The sequence below is a fragment of the Taurulus bubalis genome (assembly GCF_910589615.1).
Source record: "Taurulus bubalis genome assembly, chromosome: 10".
NCBI classification, from domain to species: Eukaryota; Metazoa; Chordata; class Actinopteri; order Perciformes; family Cottidae; genus Taurulus; species Taurulus bubalis.
This window is the reverse complement of record NC_136598.1, coordinates 18,722,333-18,738,622: the sequence shown is the minus strand read 5'-3', so window position 1 is coordinate 18,738,622 and position 16,290 is coordinate 18,722,333. Positions and strand designations below refer to the sequence as shown.

The window sequence follows — 16,290 nt, the reverse complement described above, 5'->3', positions numbered from 1 at the left end:
TTATATTCATGGTGTTAGAGTCAGTAATTTTAATCTGTTGTGCTTTTAAATCGGCATGTGGCAACTTGAACACAGTGAGGACCAAAAGCACATTACTTGTATTTAGAATCTGTGTTCAGAGTCTGGAGGCTCTTTTTTGACTGGAGTGGTGGATTTGTTGCTTCTCTGCAGTTTCCAAAGGGTAAACGTTCCTCGAAGTGAATAAACGACAGCAATGAGTGAGAAGTAGCTGGCGTTTATGGTGAACTGTAAAAACAAAAGCGTTTATAGCGGTGGTGAGTGGGCATACAAACAGTTCTGTGACATTTACAGAAGCCCTAAATGGCATTTTCTGATCGGACTCCTCACCTGAGCGATGATGTCGAGGCCCAGTCCTCCACTATCAACAACAATAGAAGTGATGATCGTCTGTAGAGCCAAGGCTCCAAAGTTGTTGGCGCCGAAGACCAGAGCATATCTTTCCATTGACAGGTCAGCTGCAATCTGGTACCTAATAATAAGTATTGTTATTTAAATGCAATTTTCCCGGCTCTGCCTTCAATAAAATGAGTCAGGATTATGATGAAGCAACCCTTTTCATACTATAACACTCTTACATGGCTATTGTTATCAACATCATGTGCAGGCACTTGAAAATGGCATAACCAGTGTAGCAGACCCAGATGTTGCCAGTGAAGGTCATGAGGAAGAGTGCTGTTGCCTCGAGTCCAGAGAAACCACCCAGGGCCAGCTCTCCCCACTGTTCCCATCTCACCTCAGTGAAGCCGATACCGTAAGCTGTTGCTGCCCCTGCCAACACATTGATTTCGGATTATTGTATTAGAGATGACAAGAGATGACAATGAGCACTGAGATTATGGGTTCGATATTCATCACCAAAAGCTGTCGAGTCATTTCCCTTTTGTAATAAAATCTGTAATTTAAACATGGTATGAAATAATTTACTTTCATGGGCTGTTTTCTGCACTGGAAACCTTAAATAAACTGGAAACCTAAAATGTGTAGCTTACCCAACAGGTTGGACACGGCCTCCACGCCTCCATTGTAGATGCTGAAGTTCTGAGAAGGCTGCACATGCTCCCACAGCACCTGCAGGGTACATTGCAGAGATCCTTTAGGTGATTGGAAGATAGTTATTGCACACGTTAAAGTAATCGCTTGATGAATATGTACAGAGCAGGTGTTCATTTCAACCTTTTTTTGTCTTCACAACTGACCTGAACGTAGTTGAGTCTGGTTATAGCCGCAGGTGGCCATTGCCCACCACACTGACCAGTAGAGCATCTGTCTGGAGGAATAGCACTGGCGGAAGTCCCTCCACAGCTGGAGGAGGACTTTGCTGCATCTCTCTGCACCAACAGACTCCTCAGGGTCCTCAGCCGGGGGCCCTTTATCATCCAGTCCTGGTCTTGCGTCATCCTCGGTTTTCCCTTCCTCCACCTTCTTGTCTCTTATTTTTCCTAGTGATACCTTTGTGCTGCCTGTGTGTTCTGTTGTCCCATCCGCGTGCCTCGTTGTTCCCTCTGTTGCTATTTTCTGTCTTGCACGTCTGCGGTGAAAGAACATACTCTGCTGTGGCATCGGCAGGAGGCAGGACACGAGAAGAGCGACGGCAATGAGAACTAGAGTCAGCACCATGATGTTGTCGTATGACAGGAGGTCGAAGCTGACGAGCAGCTGGCCCAGAACAGAGCCCACCGTGTACCCCAGGAGCTGGACACTGCGGACGTAAGAGGTGGCCTTCCGATAATGCTTCAGATCCACAACAGTTTAAAAAAAAAAAAGTCATGTCATGTAATTCACGAACTTAGTTATTTGTCACTGAACATGTAAATGTAGTTTCTTAAAGCCCCAAAAGTTTAGTAAATTATTAATAATAATGCTACATTTTATTTGTATAGCGGTAAACTTTACATGATAAAAACAAACACTAAAAGCCACAACAATAACCATAACAGGAAGAAACAAAATAAAAACTAGCATTATGAATTAAGTAATTTTAGTTTGGTTCAAAACTGACTAGGCAAAATTAAATTCTGTACTTACTCATCCATGATTACTCTTTTGACTGTCTGATTTACATAATTATATATGTCTGATTCATGAATTGTAATTTACTCTTTTGTTGATACCTCTTCTATTGTCAGATTATTGTCTGGTCCTGTCATGTATAGGATGATGAAAGGCTCCATGGTTTCAACTGTGCTGAAGAATCCATTAATGCACAGCAGAGCAGTGGGATACCTCCAGTCTTTCCTCCACCTCCTCACCGCCTCCATCTTCTGCTGTTCTTCATCTCAGGTGTGTATGTGTCTAAGTATTCCTCTGTGTGCCACTCTGTCCGTCTTGCCTGGTTGAGGGAAACCTTTATGAAGTGTTGAGCTTTGTAACGTACTTCGTCACTCCCGTGAGTCTCGGGCGGCACAAAAGGGCAACAAGCTTCGGATTTGCGGGTTATTAATGTACTTTATTGATCTGTCTGCTGTGCGCTCTCGGCCTCGCTCCCGAGTGCACCAGCTTCCGCCGGTCTCTGCTCCTGGCAACCAGCTGCTTCGGCCACGTCGCCTCTGCTCACACCCCCTTCTCCTCAACCGCCAACTCTCTTTGAAAAGGATTATCCCTCATCCCAGCACCTGTTCCCTGAATCGCCCCTCTACTCTCTCTCTCTCTCTGCAGCTGAGCCTATATATATATATATATATATATATTGTTTGAAGTTAAAAAGTTTGAAGCTGTAGTTTGAAGTCAAGTGTTTTTTTTATATATGATAAAAATATATAAACGATACCCATCCCCAATAATTATAATACACTGAATTGTATTATTAAGATGTCATTATTATGTCAAAGTATTGGAATAAATGTTAAATATTTAACTGCAAAGTAGTAATGTGTGATACCTTTTTTTGCATTGAATCATACTGGGATTAGTTGGCCCTACCAAAACAAATTGCCACGAGCCGCCACTGACGGAGCGTATATAAATAATGAGTATAACCTAAAAGTTGATTTTGCATTTGTGTAGTATGATTTAATACCGTAAAATTAAATTATAAACCACTACTTTTTTCCTCAACTTTGACCCGTGCGGCTTAAATATCGGTGCGGCTAATTAGACTCTAAATTTAGCAGCCGTTGCGGCACTACAAAATATCTTCAGCTGCTTGACTTCAGTGTTAAATGTCCGTTCAAAGTGGCACTGCGTACTGAATAGGAGCAGTGGATGACAAGTGGTGAGAAGTCTTTTACGAAAACCGGACGCATGCGACGAGCCACTTTCGCGTAGGTCTGTCAGTGGGTTGTGACAGCATGGGGAAAAGTGACGAAATCTACGATCATCAACGGATTTTCTAAAGCTGAAGTTTGGTGTGCACCTGTAGCAGACGACGCATCAGCAGGAACCTCGACCCAGCATGCCCCAGAATACGAGGCTGGGGTCATTGATCTGCAAAATGAGGAAGCAGTATTGTTGCTGTTCAACTCGGACACAGAGGACGAAGACTTCTGTGGCTTCAGCAGGGACAGTAACGATGAGTGTGCTTTGGGAAGGGGAACTGTTGTGACTAGTGAATCCTCTAACTTCATGAGGCTTGGCACCCGCTATCAGTTGTTTATATACTGCAACGTCGCTCTGCTCTCGTCTGTGCATGAAGGAGAATCTGCCTTTCAGCTGAAAACCTTAACTTGCTAAAATACTCTTTGCTTCATAAGAAGTAATCAAGTTCCTCTTATTATAACGAAGAGTGTATCCTGTTGAAGTCAAATTGTGTGTGTGTGTGTGTGTGTTAAACTGTGATGAGGAATGAGGTCATTGAGCAACTAGGACAACAGTGTTGTTTATCAACATACTGTTGAAGTATGATTGTTTTATTCCTCTTAAACAAATAGATTGATCACCTTCTCATGTAGTATTATCCGGACAACACAAACAGTCTGTTGATCTTGGTCAGAAACGCTCGGCAAAGATCACCTCCAAACTGGACTCTTGTTCCATGGTTTCTATTGGCTCAGGCTTGCGTGAATTTTTACAGGCGGTGTAGGTCCCTCGAATTAGAAAGAGCACGGAGATGATGGCGTAGTAGCTGCCGTAGACGAGGAACTGCAGAGAAAGCCCTCAGTCATCCTCAACAGTATTGTTGTAGTTAATCTTCATTAAACCTGTCTGCGTGTAATAGTGCATGATAACCACCAGATGTCGCCCTCTCCTCACATTACAGTGTTTGTTATTCAACAGAAATCAGTTTACATTCTTGATTCAGAGTGAATTCCCTGTGTTCTGCCATTTAGTGTAATTGATAGATGAATGCTGTTTGTGCACGTACCTGTGTCACAATGTCCAGTCCCAGCACAGCTTTATCAACAACTATGAATGTTGTAATTGTCTGCAGTGAAAGAGCTACAAAAGTGTTGATCCCGAAGGTCAAGGCATAGCACTCCCTGGAGAGGTTGGATGCGATCTGAAATCTAAAATGAAGAAGTGCTTATCATCTCTGAGAGAACTACGCTGTGTGTTGTTCCTCCATCTACAGAAATGGGTCAGAGTAACACTGCAGAATAGAAATTGGAGTTGGAGATATTCTACAGTGAGCTTACGTTGTGATGGTGATGAGAAACATATAGCAGGACTTGAATATGACGTAACCAGCATAACATGCCCAGATGCTGCTGGTGAGCGCCATCAGAAACACAGCACCCGTCGCTATGGCTGAGAAAATCCCTAATGCCAGCTCTCCCCACACGGCCCAGGTCACCTTGATGTAGCCCACGGAGAAGGCTGCTGCAGCACCTAGCCCATGAAAAGGAAGGATGACGTGATTAATCCGGCATTCCAGTGGACACAACCTCCGCTGTGCCTGCGCATCCTTGTTGTGATTCATTCATTAATCCTAACAACATTTCTTTCCTTTAGCGTTAGTGCAAAAGCAAAGCTTTATGCACACTCATCATGCCTTTGCTGGCTTATTATGATGAACCACTTTCACCCAGCTCTTGGAATCAACTATCAGCAATAATCTGAGAATCTATTATCGCTCCATCTCCTTAATTGAGGCAATTACTCCTCTTCTTCTCATGCTGAGCCGGGTTGAGTGGAAGCCAACAGGACCACGGTGCCGCTATTCCCTTTCAAAATCAATACACATTTTCCGTTTAATCAGGTATCCCGTATAACCAATAGCATGGTTGTCTTCTTTTAATTGCATGTTTTTATAGATCTATGTGCCATCAGCCTTTAATAGCCTTGTTAAATTGTATTTTGTTCTATATATTTATAAATATTGTGGTTGCGCTGCAGTCTTCTGCCCTCCCCTGTGTTAATTAAAATCAGTCATCCCCTGCTTTTAGACTCTTCTTCTGTGAAATTATAGGGTCCAAAAGCAACTTTCGCTTTTTTTTTTTTTACATTCTGTGCACATTATTCTGAGAAAACTTAGATTTTTGTTTTCGTTTGAGTGGTTTTTCCTTTTTCCACAATACTATTTTTGCCAGCTTGTATTTATATAAAAAAATGGTGATATTTCTGTTTCTGTTATTGTCAGCAAATCCCATCCCAGACCGAAACCAACAACATGGTAGTTCGTCAGTACTAAGATGTAAAAAAACATAGTTTGCTTGGCGCTCTTGCTTTGAAGAAGTATTACTCAAAGAAGAGTTGATAGTGCTTTACTTATCATCCAGTGAAGCTTATTGATGTGTTTTTGGCAACAATGGAGGTCCACGACACAAAGGAACAAAATGTACCAATGCAATACAGACAATAAAGATTAGTAGGATTAATGTTTTTCATGGCATATGTTGACATTAAGAAAAATCTATAACATCACCAGACTTATGTTTAAAGAACTGTATACGGTGATACCGAAGTAAGCTCAAGTATGATTTTTATCAGAAATGAGAAGCATAAAATGTTTTTGGGTCTTTCTGTATGATTTTTCTCTCTCACACACTTACACACACACACACACACACACACAAACACACACACACAGCGGTCTTACCCACAAGGGAGCACGTAGCCTCCACACCTCCGTTGTAGATGGATGATGTGGCAGATGGTTCTATATGGTTCCACATTAGCTGGATGTAGTTGAAAACCTGCACATAGCCTGCTGTGGCCAAAGCCCACCACAGGGACCAGCAGACTAAAGTCCTGCATGGTGGTCATTGATAAAACATATTATAACCCTGATTGTTATTAGAAGGATATGCTACAGTCTAATAAAGTACTGCTATATGAATACTTTACAGACAAACACCACAATGAATAATTGTGCTCAGCAGATCTGTACTCAAAGTGTGACGAGTAAAGTACATGCCTGGAAGAATAGGACTCCCTGAAGTTTTGCCAAAGCAGATGGCCCGCAGTGGCCACATTTTCCCTGCTGCACCAGCCAGCACTGCTGTTGTGCTCCATCTTCTCTTCCCCCGAGCCAGCCTCATCCTTCTCCACCACTGGCTCCTCAGGCCCGTCCACATCCAGAGGCCTCTTGTGCTGGGACTGCACGCCCTCAGTTGCTTTGAAGAACAGGCTCCTCTGGGGCATAGGCAACCAGAAGGAGATGAGGAAAGCCATGCTTGCAAGCCCCAGAGAGATAGTATTGAGGTAGAAGTAGTCTATTCCTGTTGATTAGAGTTAAAATTGCTCAAGACTTTTTTTTAAATTGGAGATTTTCTGTCTCGAAGAGTATTCTTCATCTTAAAGAAGGGACTCAATATTTATTAAATGTTTTTCTTTCATTGTTTATTATAGGCTGGGATGCCCTACCTGCCAGGGAGACCAGCACTTGGCCCAAGCTGGCACCAAATGTATATCCAGCCAGCATTGCACTTCGCAGGTAGCCGGTGGCTCTTTGGTAATTCTCAACTGGAATCACACTGTAAATGTAGGAAAAGTAGGCCACCTCTGTGGCAGTCATGACACCATAGTTGACCTGTTGGTGGGATGGGACCGCTTTAAAGAGATTGCAGCCTATTATGAAACACCTTGTACAAGTAATGCATAACATAATGCAATCTATCTTTAGGAGTTAATCTTTAGTAATATGCAACAGTGCAGCAACGCTGTATTATTATGTCTGTTAACAAATAAGATGCTTTTGTTTTTTAATAAACTTCAAGTGCATTCTAGGATCACAAGTGCTGCAGCTTTGATTATTCTGAATAAAAGTTTAGTTTTACATGAAGAACATTTATATTCAACCTTTCTCAAAACTAATTAATACATGTTTCAGTGCACCTGAAGTAAGGTCAAAGCAGGCAGACCCTGGGCGAAGCTTAGCAGGACAGAGTTGTTGACCATGAAGAGCCCCTGTACCACAATGAGGGGCTTGTGCCTCAGGAAGTCAGTCAGCAGGAAGACGGGGAAAAGCGAGGCGAGGTAGGAGTACGTCCAGATGGGGAACAGGTAGTTTGTTACCTGCGGGAAAGTCAAATCCTGATCCGGACACACGTTCTGCCTCTCATCCACGACATGCATATCTCATTGACAATAAAAACAGAAGAAGCAGTTGGTCTCAAATAAGAGCTCCTGATAAAAGATACACCTTTTGGGTGTGGACATGTTCATAACAGGATGTATTTGTCTGCCAAGCTTACCACTTCTTCAGAGATGTTCTTGTTTGGTCCAATTAGGTATGGCGTGAGGAAGGGCTCTGCTACTTTGCAGTTAGCAAAAAACCCATAGAGGGACAGGACAGCGGTAGGGTAAACCCAGCTGGAGGACCTCAGTTTGGCACAACTGCTCATGTTTTTACCTCAGCAGCGAGTTCCCAGCGAGATCGTCTTTGTTTTTATTTCCAGGAGCACTGCCTGAACACCTTGTACTGTGGCGGAAGTCTGGCTACCTGGACTTTTCCTCAGTTTATTCGCTGTAAATGAACAATATTCCCTTCCCTCCCCTTCAGGATCACAAAGACTATGCTGTGTCAAGTCCGGCCCCTTTGAGCTCAAGTATCCCAAATCTTTAGTTTTTCTGTGTTAGCCATTACATATTGTTAAACATCAAACCTTTGCATTCCAAATCAGTTAACCCTAACGGAGTTCTTGACATTGAACACAATAACCGTCCTTGATTTTCATCTGCAAGCCTTCGTAGATATCTTTTTCTAAAGGGGAGAAGTGCCTAAATTGGCATTGTTTTCAAACATAAACATATAGTGTGAATCAAATGACACGTATTTAGAGGAGTGAAATTCTTGAATAGTCTTTTTTTTTTTTTTTGTCTTTGCTCTTTAAAAAGCAATGACTAACGTGTAATTGTCGTTTCCCTATACAGTAACAATCGAAAAGTTGAACAATTGAAAAGTGATGGCCTTCTCAGTACCGAGCCCAGTAATGCCTACAGGGTGGTTGGCAGATCAAAAATGTTTTCCGTTGACCTTAAGTGGTTTTCCATGTCATTGTTAACACATTTGGTGTTTTTTTTTAATCATCTATAACTCCATTTGTTCTCTAGTGGCTTTGTAAGATAATCTCTTTCTCACAGACACTGAATCACTCTGCTCTCTGGCCTAAGCTGTCCATTCTGTTTCATGTGTTTTTTTCACCCTTTGCTTTAGCAGCAGTTGATTTGCTTTGACTTGACGCTTTGACATTTTTATCTCTGCTTTAGTCGACACTGTTTCTTTTCTTTCTCCGCCCTGTCTTACATTGCTCATTGCCCCATTCCTCCCTCCCTCTTTTGATTTTTTATTTTTTTTTGGGCTGCCAGCATTCACTGTGCTTTCATCCAGCCGCAGTATGGGTGAGTTTGCCACTGGTCTGCCTCTTCAGGTTGCACACAGTAAGTCTCTCTCTGGGCTTGCCCGCTAAACAGTTTTCACCCTTTCCATCATCTAATATAGTCACTCTGTTCCTTCTCTCTCTGGATGTAATTTCTGTCTCACTGTTGCTCTTTTTGTGCTTGTATCTCTGAATCACTGTGGATAACCTCGCTGGTTGAGAACAGGGATACTAGGCTCTGGTCGTTGCTGTCATTATTGTGAACCAGTCTAGAGTTTAGATCAAATTGAAGCACATGACAAAGTGACAATGCAAAATAAAGAAGGAAAAGAAAACGACTCAAAGAGATCAGGCATGATAAAAAACAGGATTGAATCAGTTACTGTACTGTTTCTGACATATCCTTTCCATTTAGCAATAATTAGGAAACAATAATAATGTGCCCTTGATAACTTTAATGATGAGTAACCTAATACATTTTCAGTAATCCAGTATGTTATGTAAGAAATAATAAAATAAGAAACATGATACTCAATGATTCCTTGATGAGGAAAAAGCCCCACCCACCTTGAGCCAACCCAAAAAAAAAAATATATATATATATAATAATATTAATAAATTATACAAATTGTCAATATTTGTGTTTTTGAGCTATGGACTATACCCAGTAATATTTGTAAAATAGGATACCTGCGCAAAATAATTGCGCATTTATAATTTTATATCTTTTAATTAGTGATTGGCTAAACTGCTTATTAGACCCGTCTTTCTTGTGCAAAATGGACCTGGCCCCAGCACGTACACGGGGGCAGCTGAGAGGTGTACGGGCGGCGAGCACAAGCAGGAAAAGCATTGGATCAAAGCACTTTTGGGCATTTTTATTCTTAAAGTGTTTACATTAGTAGCAGATATACAAACCTTCTCTCAACATAGGTTGTACTTGTCCCTAAAGGTAGTTAACCCTTGTGTTGTCTTGGGGTCAAAATGACCCATCAACACACATACATATACACTCGTACACGGGTCATTTTGACCCCCAAGACAACACAAGGGTTAAACAAACAATATTCCGTAGAATGCAATTAAACCACTGGTTGATAATTAACTGCTGTGATGGTTAAAAATTGCCTTGCCTCCCCTTCACGATCACAAAGACTATGCTGTGTTCAAGTCAGGCATTTAGAGGAGTGAAATTCTAAGCCATTCTGTAGTGTATATATGGTTGGCAGATCACAAATGTTTTCCGTTGACCTTTAAGCAGTGGCAGGCTGTGGATTCTCTACCTGCGCATTCAGTGCCGTCTGAGTCAGTCTCAATCAGCTGAATTTTGGCACTCAAGCATCTGTGAATTATACTGGTTTTAGTTTATTTTGTTCATATTACAAACTGTATTTATGTGCTAACAATGATGTATTCCCCATTGTTTTTAATAGGTTGAATATGGCAGATATCTCCGTCCCTTTTTGTTTGTGTCTTTATTTGAAGTTTCCTCCTAGATTGGTTTAGTTGAGGTGGATTGAACTCGACTCTGCTGTCATGTGCTTTTATTCCAGGAGGTGGTGCTCCTGTTGGGGTGAGCTCAGCCGCAGCAGCAGGAGCAGCTGGTTTGCCTCAGAAGCAGTCAGGAGTGCAAGCAAGGGGAGACCGCTATGCTGCTCTCGCTGAGCTTGATACTGTGTTTGGCCCATCAGTCCCTGCTACCAGTGTTTACAACACCACCAGCACCTCACAAGGGTGAGACACGGCATCAAAAAAACACACACAGAGCAGTAAGCCCCCTGCTATAGTGGGTACCAAACACCTAAATCTACCAAATATTGTTTTAATGTAATAATGTATGTTCATGTTGATGCAGCCAATTCAAGACAACATTATTATTTGTCAATATATATATATATATATATATATATATATATATATATATATATATATATATATATATATATATATTTAATTAATTAATTAATTAATTAATTAAATATATATATATATATATATATATATATATATATATATATATATATATATATATATATATATATATATAATTAATTAATTAATTAATTAATGATCAACTATCTGGCAACTTCACAAAAAATGTACTTTTATCCAAAGCAACTTGACCTACAAACATACAGTGACCACACTCACATCACACTTGTTTTTGCTGGGTTCCATGATGAGCTTATGTGTTGGCTTTGTGTCACTGCAGGGGCATGTTTGGCCCAGAGACTGGGATGTCAACAGCACAGGCACAGCAGGCCCTGCCTGGCATGGCCTGCTGTGCGTGTGCTGTTTTCTTTTTCTGATGGTTTGTGCAAATTGTTCTCCCACATTGAAATCCATAATGATTCATAAAGTCAGAGGTTATGTTTAAAACAAGGGGCAATCTCAGGTTGAGGTACAGTGTACTACAGGTAAATATAGTGTGCTTCAGTGTTTTTCTACTCTTGTGGAAGAACTGTCAAGAGCAGGTTGCAGATGTGATTAGAGAATGAGGGTGGATCATGAATCGGTAGTCCCATTCTGTGAACAATCATCACATGAATACACATTGTGTTTGAAAAGAAATGTGGACTGTATGTGCTCTAAAATTAAAACAGTTGTTCCCCCACAAAATGTCACCATCTTACTGCCATGATAAGTTTTGTTGAAGCACACTAACAACAGGGGATCATTTGTGTGGCAGTGGCATAAACATGTTGAAATGAGGCCCTGCTCTTACGCTGCCCTCTTGTTCCTCTCGCTTGTTGCACTGCGGGGATGTTGTGCTCCTGTGTGGTGATCAGAGGACACTGGTGCTGCACTTACTGCTAAGTGTTAAAGCCTCATGTCTGACTCTTGTTCAAACCTCCTCAGCCTCCTGTGTATCCCCAGCAACCCAACGGTGTGTGTAGATATCTGCTTCAATAATGCTAACAGTCAAGCTTGCATGTGCATCTGACTGAATGATTGTCTTTTCAGTGCACTTGCATCCCTTAAAAATGTCAGTTTGAAGTCATGCTATTCTATTCAATTGGAGGATTTCCAGCCTTTGGTCATGCCAAGCCTGTTGCGACTCCTTTCTAGCAGGCCATGCCTGGACCTATGGTCTATAGTAACCCTTTCCTGGTTAGTAAGAGGGCTTTCTTTTTTGTAAAGAAATTAGTTTTATACAGAAGAATGAAGGTCCTATGAGCCAAGACTGTTGTTCGAAGAGAATAAGCGGTTACCTTATTCCTCATTTTTAGTTCTGCTGAATAGATTATTGATAACATGATTACAATACAGCTCTAGTGGTTGGATTCAAGCTGGATTTTATTTAAATAGATAGTGGATTTATTTTGACCCTCCTCTCAATGCTAAGTAGTAATAAGTATGATTGTGTTTGTGTATCTCCTTTTCTTCTCGGGTGCTGGTCCATCTGTACAATATCCAGCCGGAGGCTCTTCAACGAATCCCTTCTTATAGCGATCCGTCCAATCAGCTCCACTACAGGGTCAACAACTGGTGCGCTTGCACAGTATTTATATCTTACACATAAGATTTGTTAAGACAGAACTGTTGCTTTGATAAGTTAATTGGTACTGCCACTTACTGTATTTGTGAAGAACCAAACTGTTTATTTGTGCAGGTTACTTTTAGGTTAACTGTTCTCACTGAAGAGAAGAAGAAAAAAAGCCTATTCTGTTGGCAAGAGAGGAAAAGAGTGACTGCTAAATCCGGGATGGGCCAGGAACTCCTTTCTACAGTCAGTTCATAAAAGGTTCGTAAAAGGAACGGCTAATGAGATGAAAAACACTTACATTGGGTATTAGAGAATTTTAAGTCAATTTGTAAATATATACAGTATATATATCTATATATATTAAAATGAATTTTAAGTAAGAAAAAAATGACCAAACTATTCAAAGCACACGTGATTATTTCAGCTTGTAGTAAAATTCCTTGTATTTAGAATCTGTGTTCAGAGTCTGGAGGCTCTTTTTTGACTGGAGTGGTGGATTTGTTGCTTCTCTGCAGTTTCCAAAGGGTAAACGTTCCTCGAAGTGAATAAACGACAGCAATGAGTGAGAAGTAGCTGGCGTTTATGGTGAACTGTAAAAACAAAAGCGTTTATAGCGGTGGTGAGTGGGCATACAAACAGTTCTGCGACATTTACAGAAGCCCTAAATGGCATTTTCTGATCGGACTCCTCACCTGAGCGATGATGTCGAGGCCCAGTCCTCCACTATCAACAACAATAGAAGTGATGATCGTCTGTAGAGCCAAGGCTCCAAAGTTGTTGGCGCCGAAGACCAGAGCATATCTTTCCATTGACAGGTCAGCTGCAATCTGGTACCTAATAATAAGTATTGTTATTTAAATGCAATTTTCCCGGCTCTGCCTTCAATAAAATGAGTCAGGATTATGATGAAGCAACCCTTTTCATACTATAACACTCTTACATGGCTATTGTTATCAACATCATGTGCAGGCACTTGAAAATGGCATAACCAGTGTAGCAGACCCAGATGTTGCCAGTGAAGGTCATGAGGAAGAGTGCTGCTGCCTCGAGTCCAGAGAAACCACCCAGGGCCAGCTCTCCCCACTGTTCCCATCTCACCTCAGTGAAGCCGATACCGTAAGCTGTTGCTGCCCCTGCCAACACATTGATTTCGGATTATTGTAGTAGAGATGACAATGAGCACTGAGATTATGGGTTCGATATTCATCACCAAAAGCTGTCGAGTCATTTCCCTTTTGTAATAAAATCTGTAATTTGAACAGTGGTGGGCCGTCAGGGCCTGCTAAGCCTTCACTGGCCTAAACAGAATTACAAAGTTATAGCTTTTTTATAATTTAATTGTTTTTCACAAATACAATACATGTATTATAATAATCAGCTTATTTTCTCATTACACAGCTCCTGTCTTCCTCTGTTGCTCTGCCTGCAGTCTTCAGCCTGCAGCATTGCAGCTGGTTTGAAGGAGAAGCTTTCCTCCAATCGGTCTCTATGTCAGCAAAGCAGTTTAAGCAGGCCTTTGCTGATTAAAGTACACCGGGAGTGGATGTTGTGGTTGATTGTCATGGACTTCAACAAATCAGATCTTTAGTTTGACAAGCTGGGTGTATTCTTTGACGTGCTCCGTCTGTGAAATGGCGTAGACGTATGATTGGTCAGTGGCCCGGCATGACCATTAACATGTGCTGTGATTGGTCAGTGTGGCAGCATACGAAAGAAGGAGAAGAAGCTAGAACCTAGACTCTCAGGCCTTGCTGGTAGATTTACTGATGACGCCTTTCGCACATAGGGTTATGGATGGTTATGTACATCTGGTGAGTGAAATGCTGGTTGTGTTTCAGCTTTTTACATTTGCACTCGTATTTAATCATAAACAAGCCACAGCGCTGCTGCTGGTCGAGCTGGGGCTGGTCGATCAATTATCAAAAGAGTTGGCAACGAATGTCATCATCGATTCGTTGTCGCGCGCGATTATTACGGCATTCAATAAGTCGCGGAGAAGAAAAAAAAGAGCAGAGCAACTGGTCGGCCAGTGTGTCTGACATTGGAGTGATACACGGAAAAAGCTGATCTTAGGGTGATCTTAGCAATAGAACATCTTTGATGTGACGTGACGAGTCTTGGTCAATCAGCATTAAGATGTCCTCAGCGTCTTCATTTCCCTCAAACTTGTTTTTAATGGTAGCTAGTCAGCTTGCTATCACGTTAGCTAACGTGTTCGGGTTGTGTATTGTCATTAAAGTTACTTTATGTTCCGTTACAGTTCAGTCTTGCTTGGAAAAAAACGTAACATGATGAAACATGACGTAACCCCCCCCGGTCTGGTTCAGTTCACGCAGGCACACTACTTTTACTCAAAGTAGAATGAATCAAATGATGTAGTTGGGCTTAGCCAACAACGTGATCTCAAGGTCATAAGAGGCCCAGATATTGATCAGATGATGTGAATGAAAGAGTTTAAGGAAGGTGGAGGTGAAAACAGACATGAGAGGAGCAGTACAGCTTCCCACTGTCCCAGTGTTTCATACATATTGATAAAGCAGGGTATGCTAAATGCAGCCTCTGATCCAAGGAGATCCATTGCAGTAAAAAGGGCTCACATTTGGCAGATGTAAAACATACATGTGTATGTTTTTTGTGTTAGTCCATTTTCATTTCATTTTTTTAATTAACAGCTCAGGGATGTTCAAGGAGCAACCTGTTTGTGCACTTTCTGAAGATGTTACTGAAGAAGTCAGTTCTAGGGTTGGGCACCGTGAACCAACACGTTGTTTGGCTTTCTGCAAACTGTGTTTTCTTCTTGAAGGGTATCAAAAGTCAAATGAACCTAAAGAGAATACCGAAGGGTACCGAAAAGCAACGCAGATTTCGGTGCTTTCTTTTGGTGCCTGAGCCGATTTTTTTACACTACTCTGTAATGTTGCACGGTATAACGATACGAAAAAGGTAGCGCGGTACCCGTACGTTAAAAACAATACGATTTTGATGTATCGATACTTTAATAGCGCGGATCGGAGCGCACTCGCTGCTCCGCTCTGTTGTCTGCCTGCATGCAGAGCGGGGCTCAAGGGGGCGGGGCTTCCAGTGCTCACACACCACATGCAGCGCGCACACAGATCGCTGGAGACACGAGATCTCTCCCAGTTGATATTAATGATGACGTGTAGTCCAGTAAAGCAGCAGTTTGTAGAATCCAACAGTGTCTAAATTCTGTTTCACACGGTCCCCATTAGGCCACCTGATGCTTGTGTCGGTTCTTTTTTTTAAATATATATTGTTTATAGTTTGAAGTTAAAAGGTTTGAAGCTGTAGTTTGAAGTCAAGTGTTTTGTATTTATTTATATTTACAGTATAGTATACTTTAAAACAGTTAATATATTGTTCAATTTGAAGAAAAAAAAAGTATCAAAGTATCGGTTCGGGCACCGTTTAGTCACCGGTTTTAAAAGTATCAGTTTAGCACCGGTATCGTAAAAAACCCAAATGATACCCATCCCTAGTCAATTCTGTTTTTCAATAAAGGGTTGGAAATGAATGCTTTTTAGTTGTTGTTTTTTTTTTATCCGATTCATCGGAAAAATAATCAACCAATAATCAATTATTAAAATAATTGTTAGTTGCAGCCCTAAACTAAATGTGACTTGTGCTTGATTTGGACAACATGCATTGTCCGTCGCAGCAACGGCGAGTTTGGAGGCATCTGCGTAATTGCAGATTGCTCCACGGAGTGTCGCAATCTGCAACACCTTCTTTTAAACCACATGTCTCTTCTCACAAGGGTTACGGTATTGTAGCAATTTAAATGACGTTAAACAACCATGTGGTTGCAGAGATAATGAAGGAAACGTTTAAAAACCCTGTTTTAGGCGCGGGGGGCTTGGTGCTTATAAGGTTGAAATAGCTCCGCAGGTCGGTCCACACACCTCGTGTGACCTCCCGCCATGCCCGTAATAATGCAAAAAAACTGTCTGTATAGCAGAGGGAGTGTCTGCTGTCCACACATGACCGTATGAACGTGCCGTGTAGTGGGCAGCGCGCCGTGTTCAATACACGCACGAGTCGGTCTGACAATAACTCCCGGGCACTGAA

At 41.6% G+C, this 16,290-nt stretch overlaps 1 protein-coding gene across 1 annotated transcript in view; it reads right to left on the bottom strand.

Annotated features, from left to right (window-relative positions):
- Positions 1–102: 102 nt before the first annotated feature.
- LOC306742490 (uncharacterized protein) overlaps positions 103–16,290 on the bottom strand; it is a gene marked incomplete at both ends in the record, with an annotated part of 19,883 nt that continues 3,695 nt past the window's right edge. Inside the window, 17 exon segments of the mRNA XM_079224882.1 lie at positions 103–246; positions 349–490; positions 597–789; positions 1,011–1,089; positions 1,218–1,230; positions 1,232–1,767; positions 3,970–4,098; positions 4,322–4,463; positions 4,593–4,785; positions 5,996–6,147; positions 6,314–6,617; positions 6,763–6,928; positions 7,234–7,413; positions 7,593–7,750; positions 12,710–12,794; positions 12,897–13,038; positions 13,145–13,337. Of these exon segments, the coding sequence (XP_079081008.1) occupies positions 103–246; positions 349–490; positions 597–789; positions 1,011–1,089; positions 1,218–1,230; positions 1,232–1,767; positions 3,970–4,098; positions 4,322–4,463; positions 4,593–4,785; positions 5,996–6,147; positions 6,314–6,617; positions 6,763–6,928; positions 7,234–7,413; positions 7,593–7,750; positions 12,710–12,794; positions 12,897–13,038; positions 13,145–13,337 (2,951 nt within the window).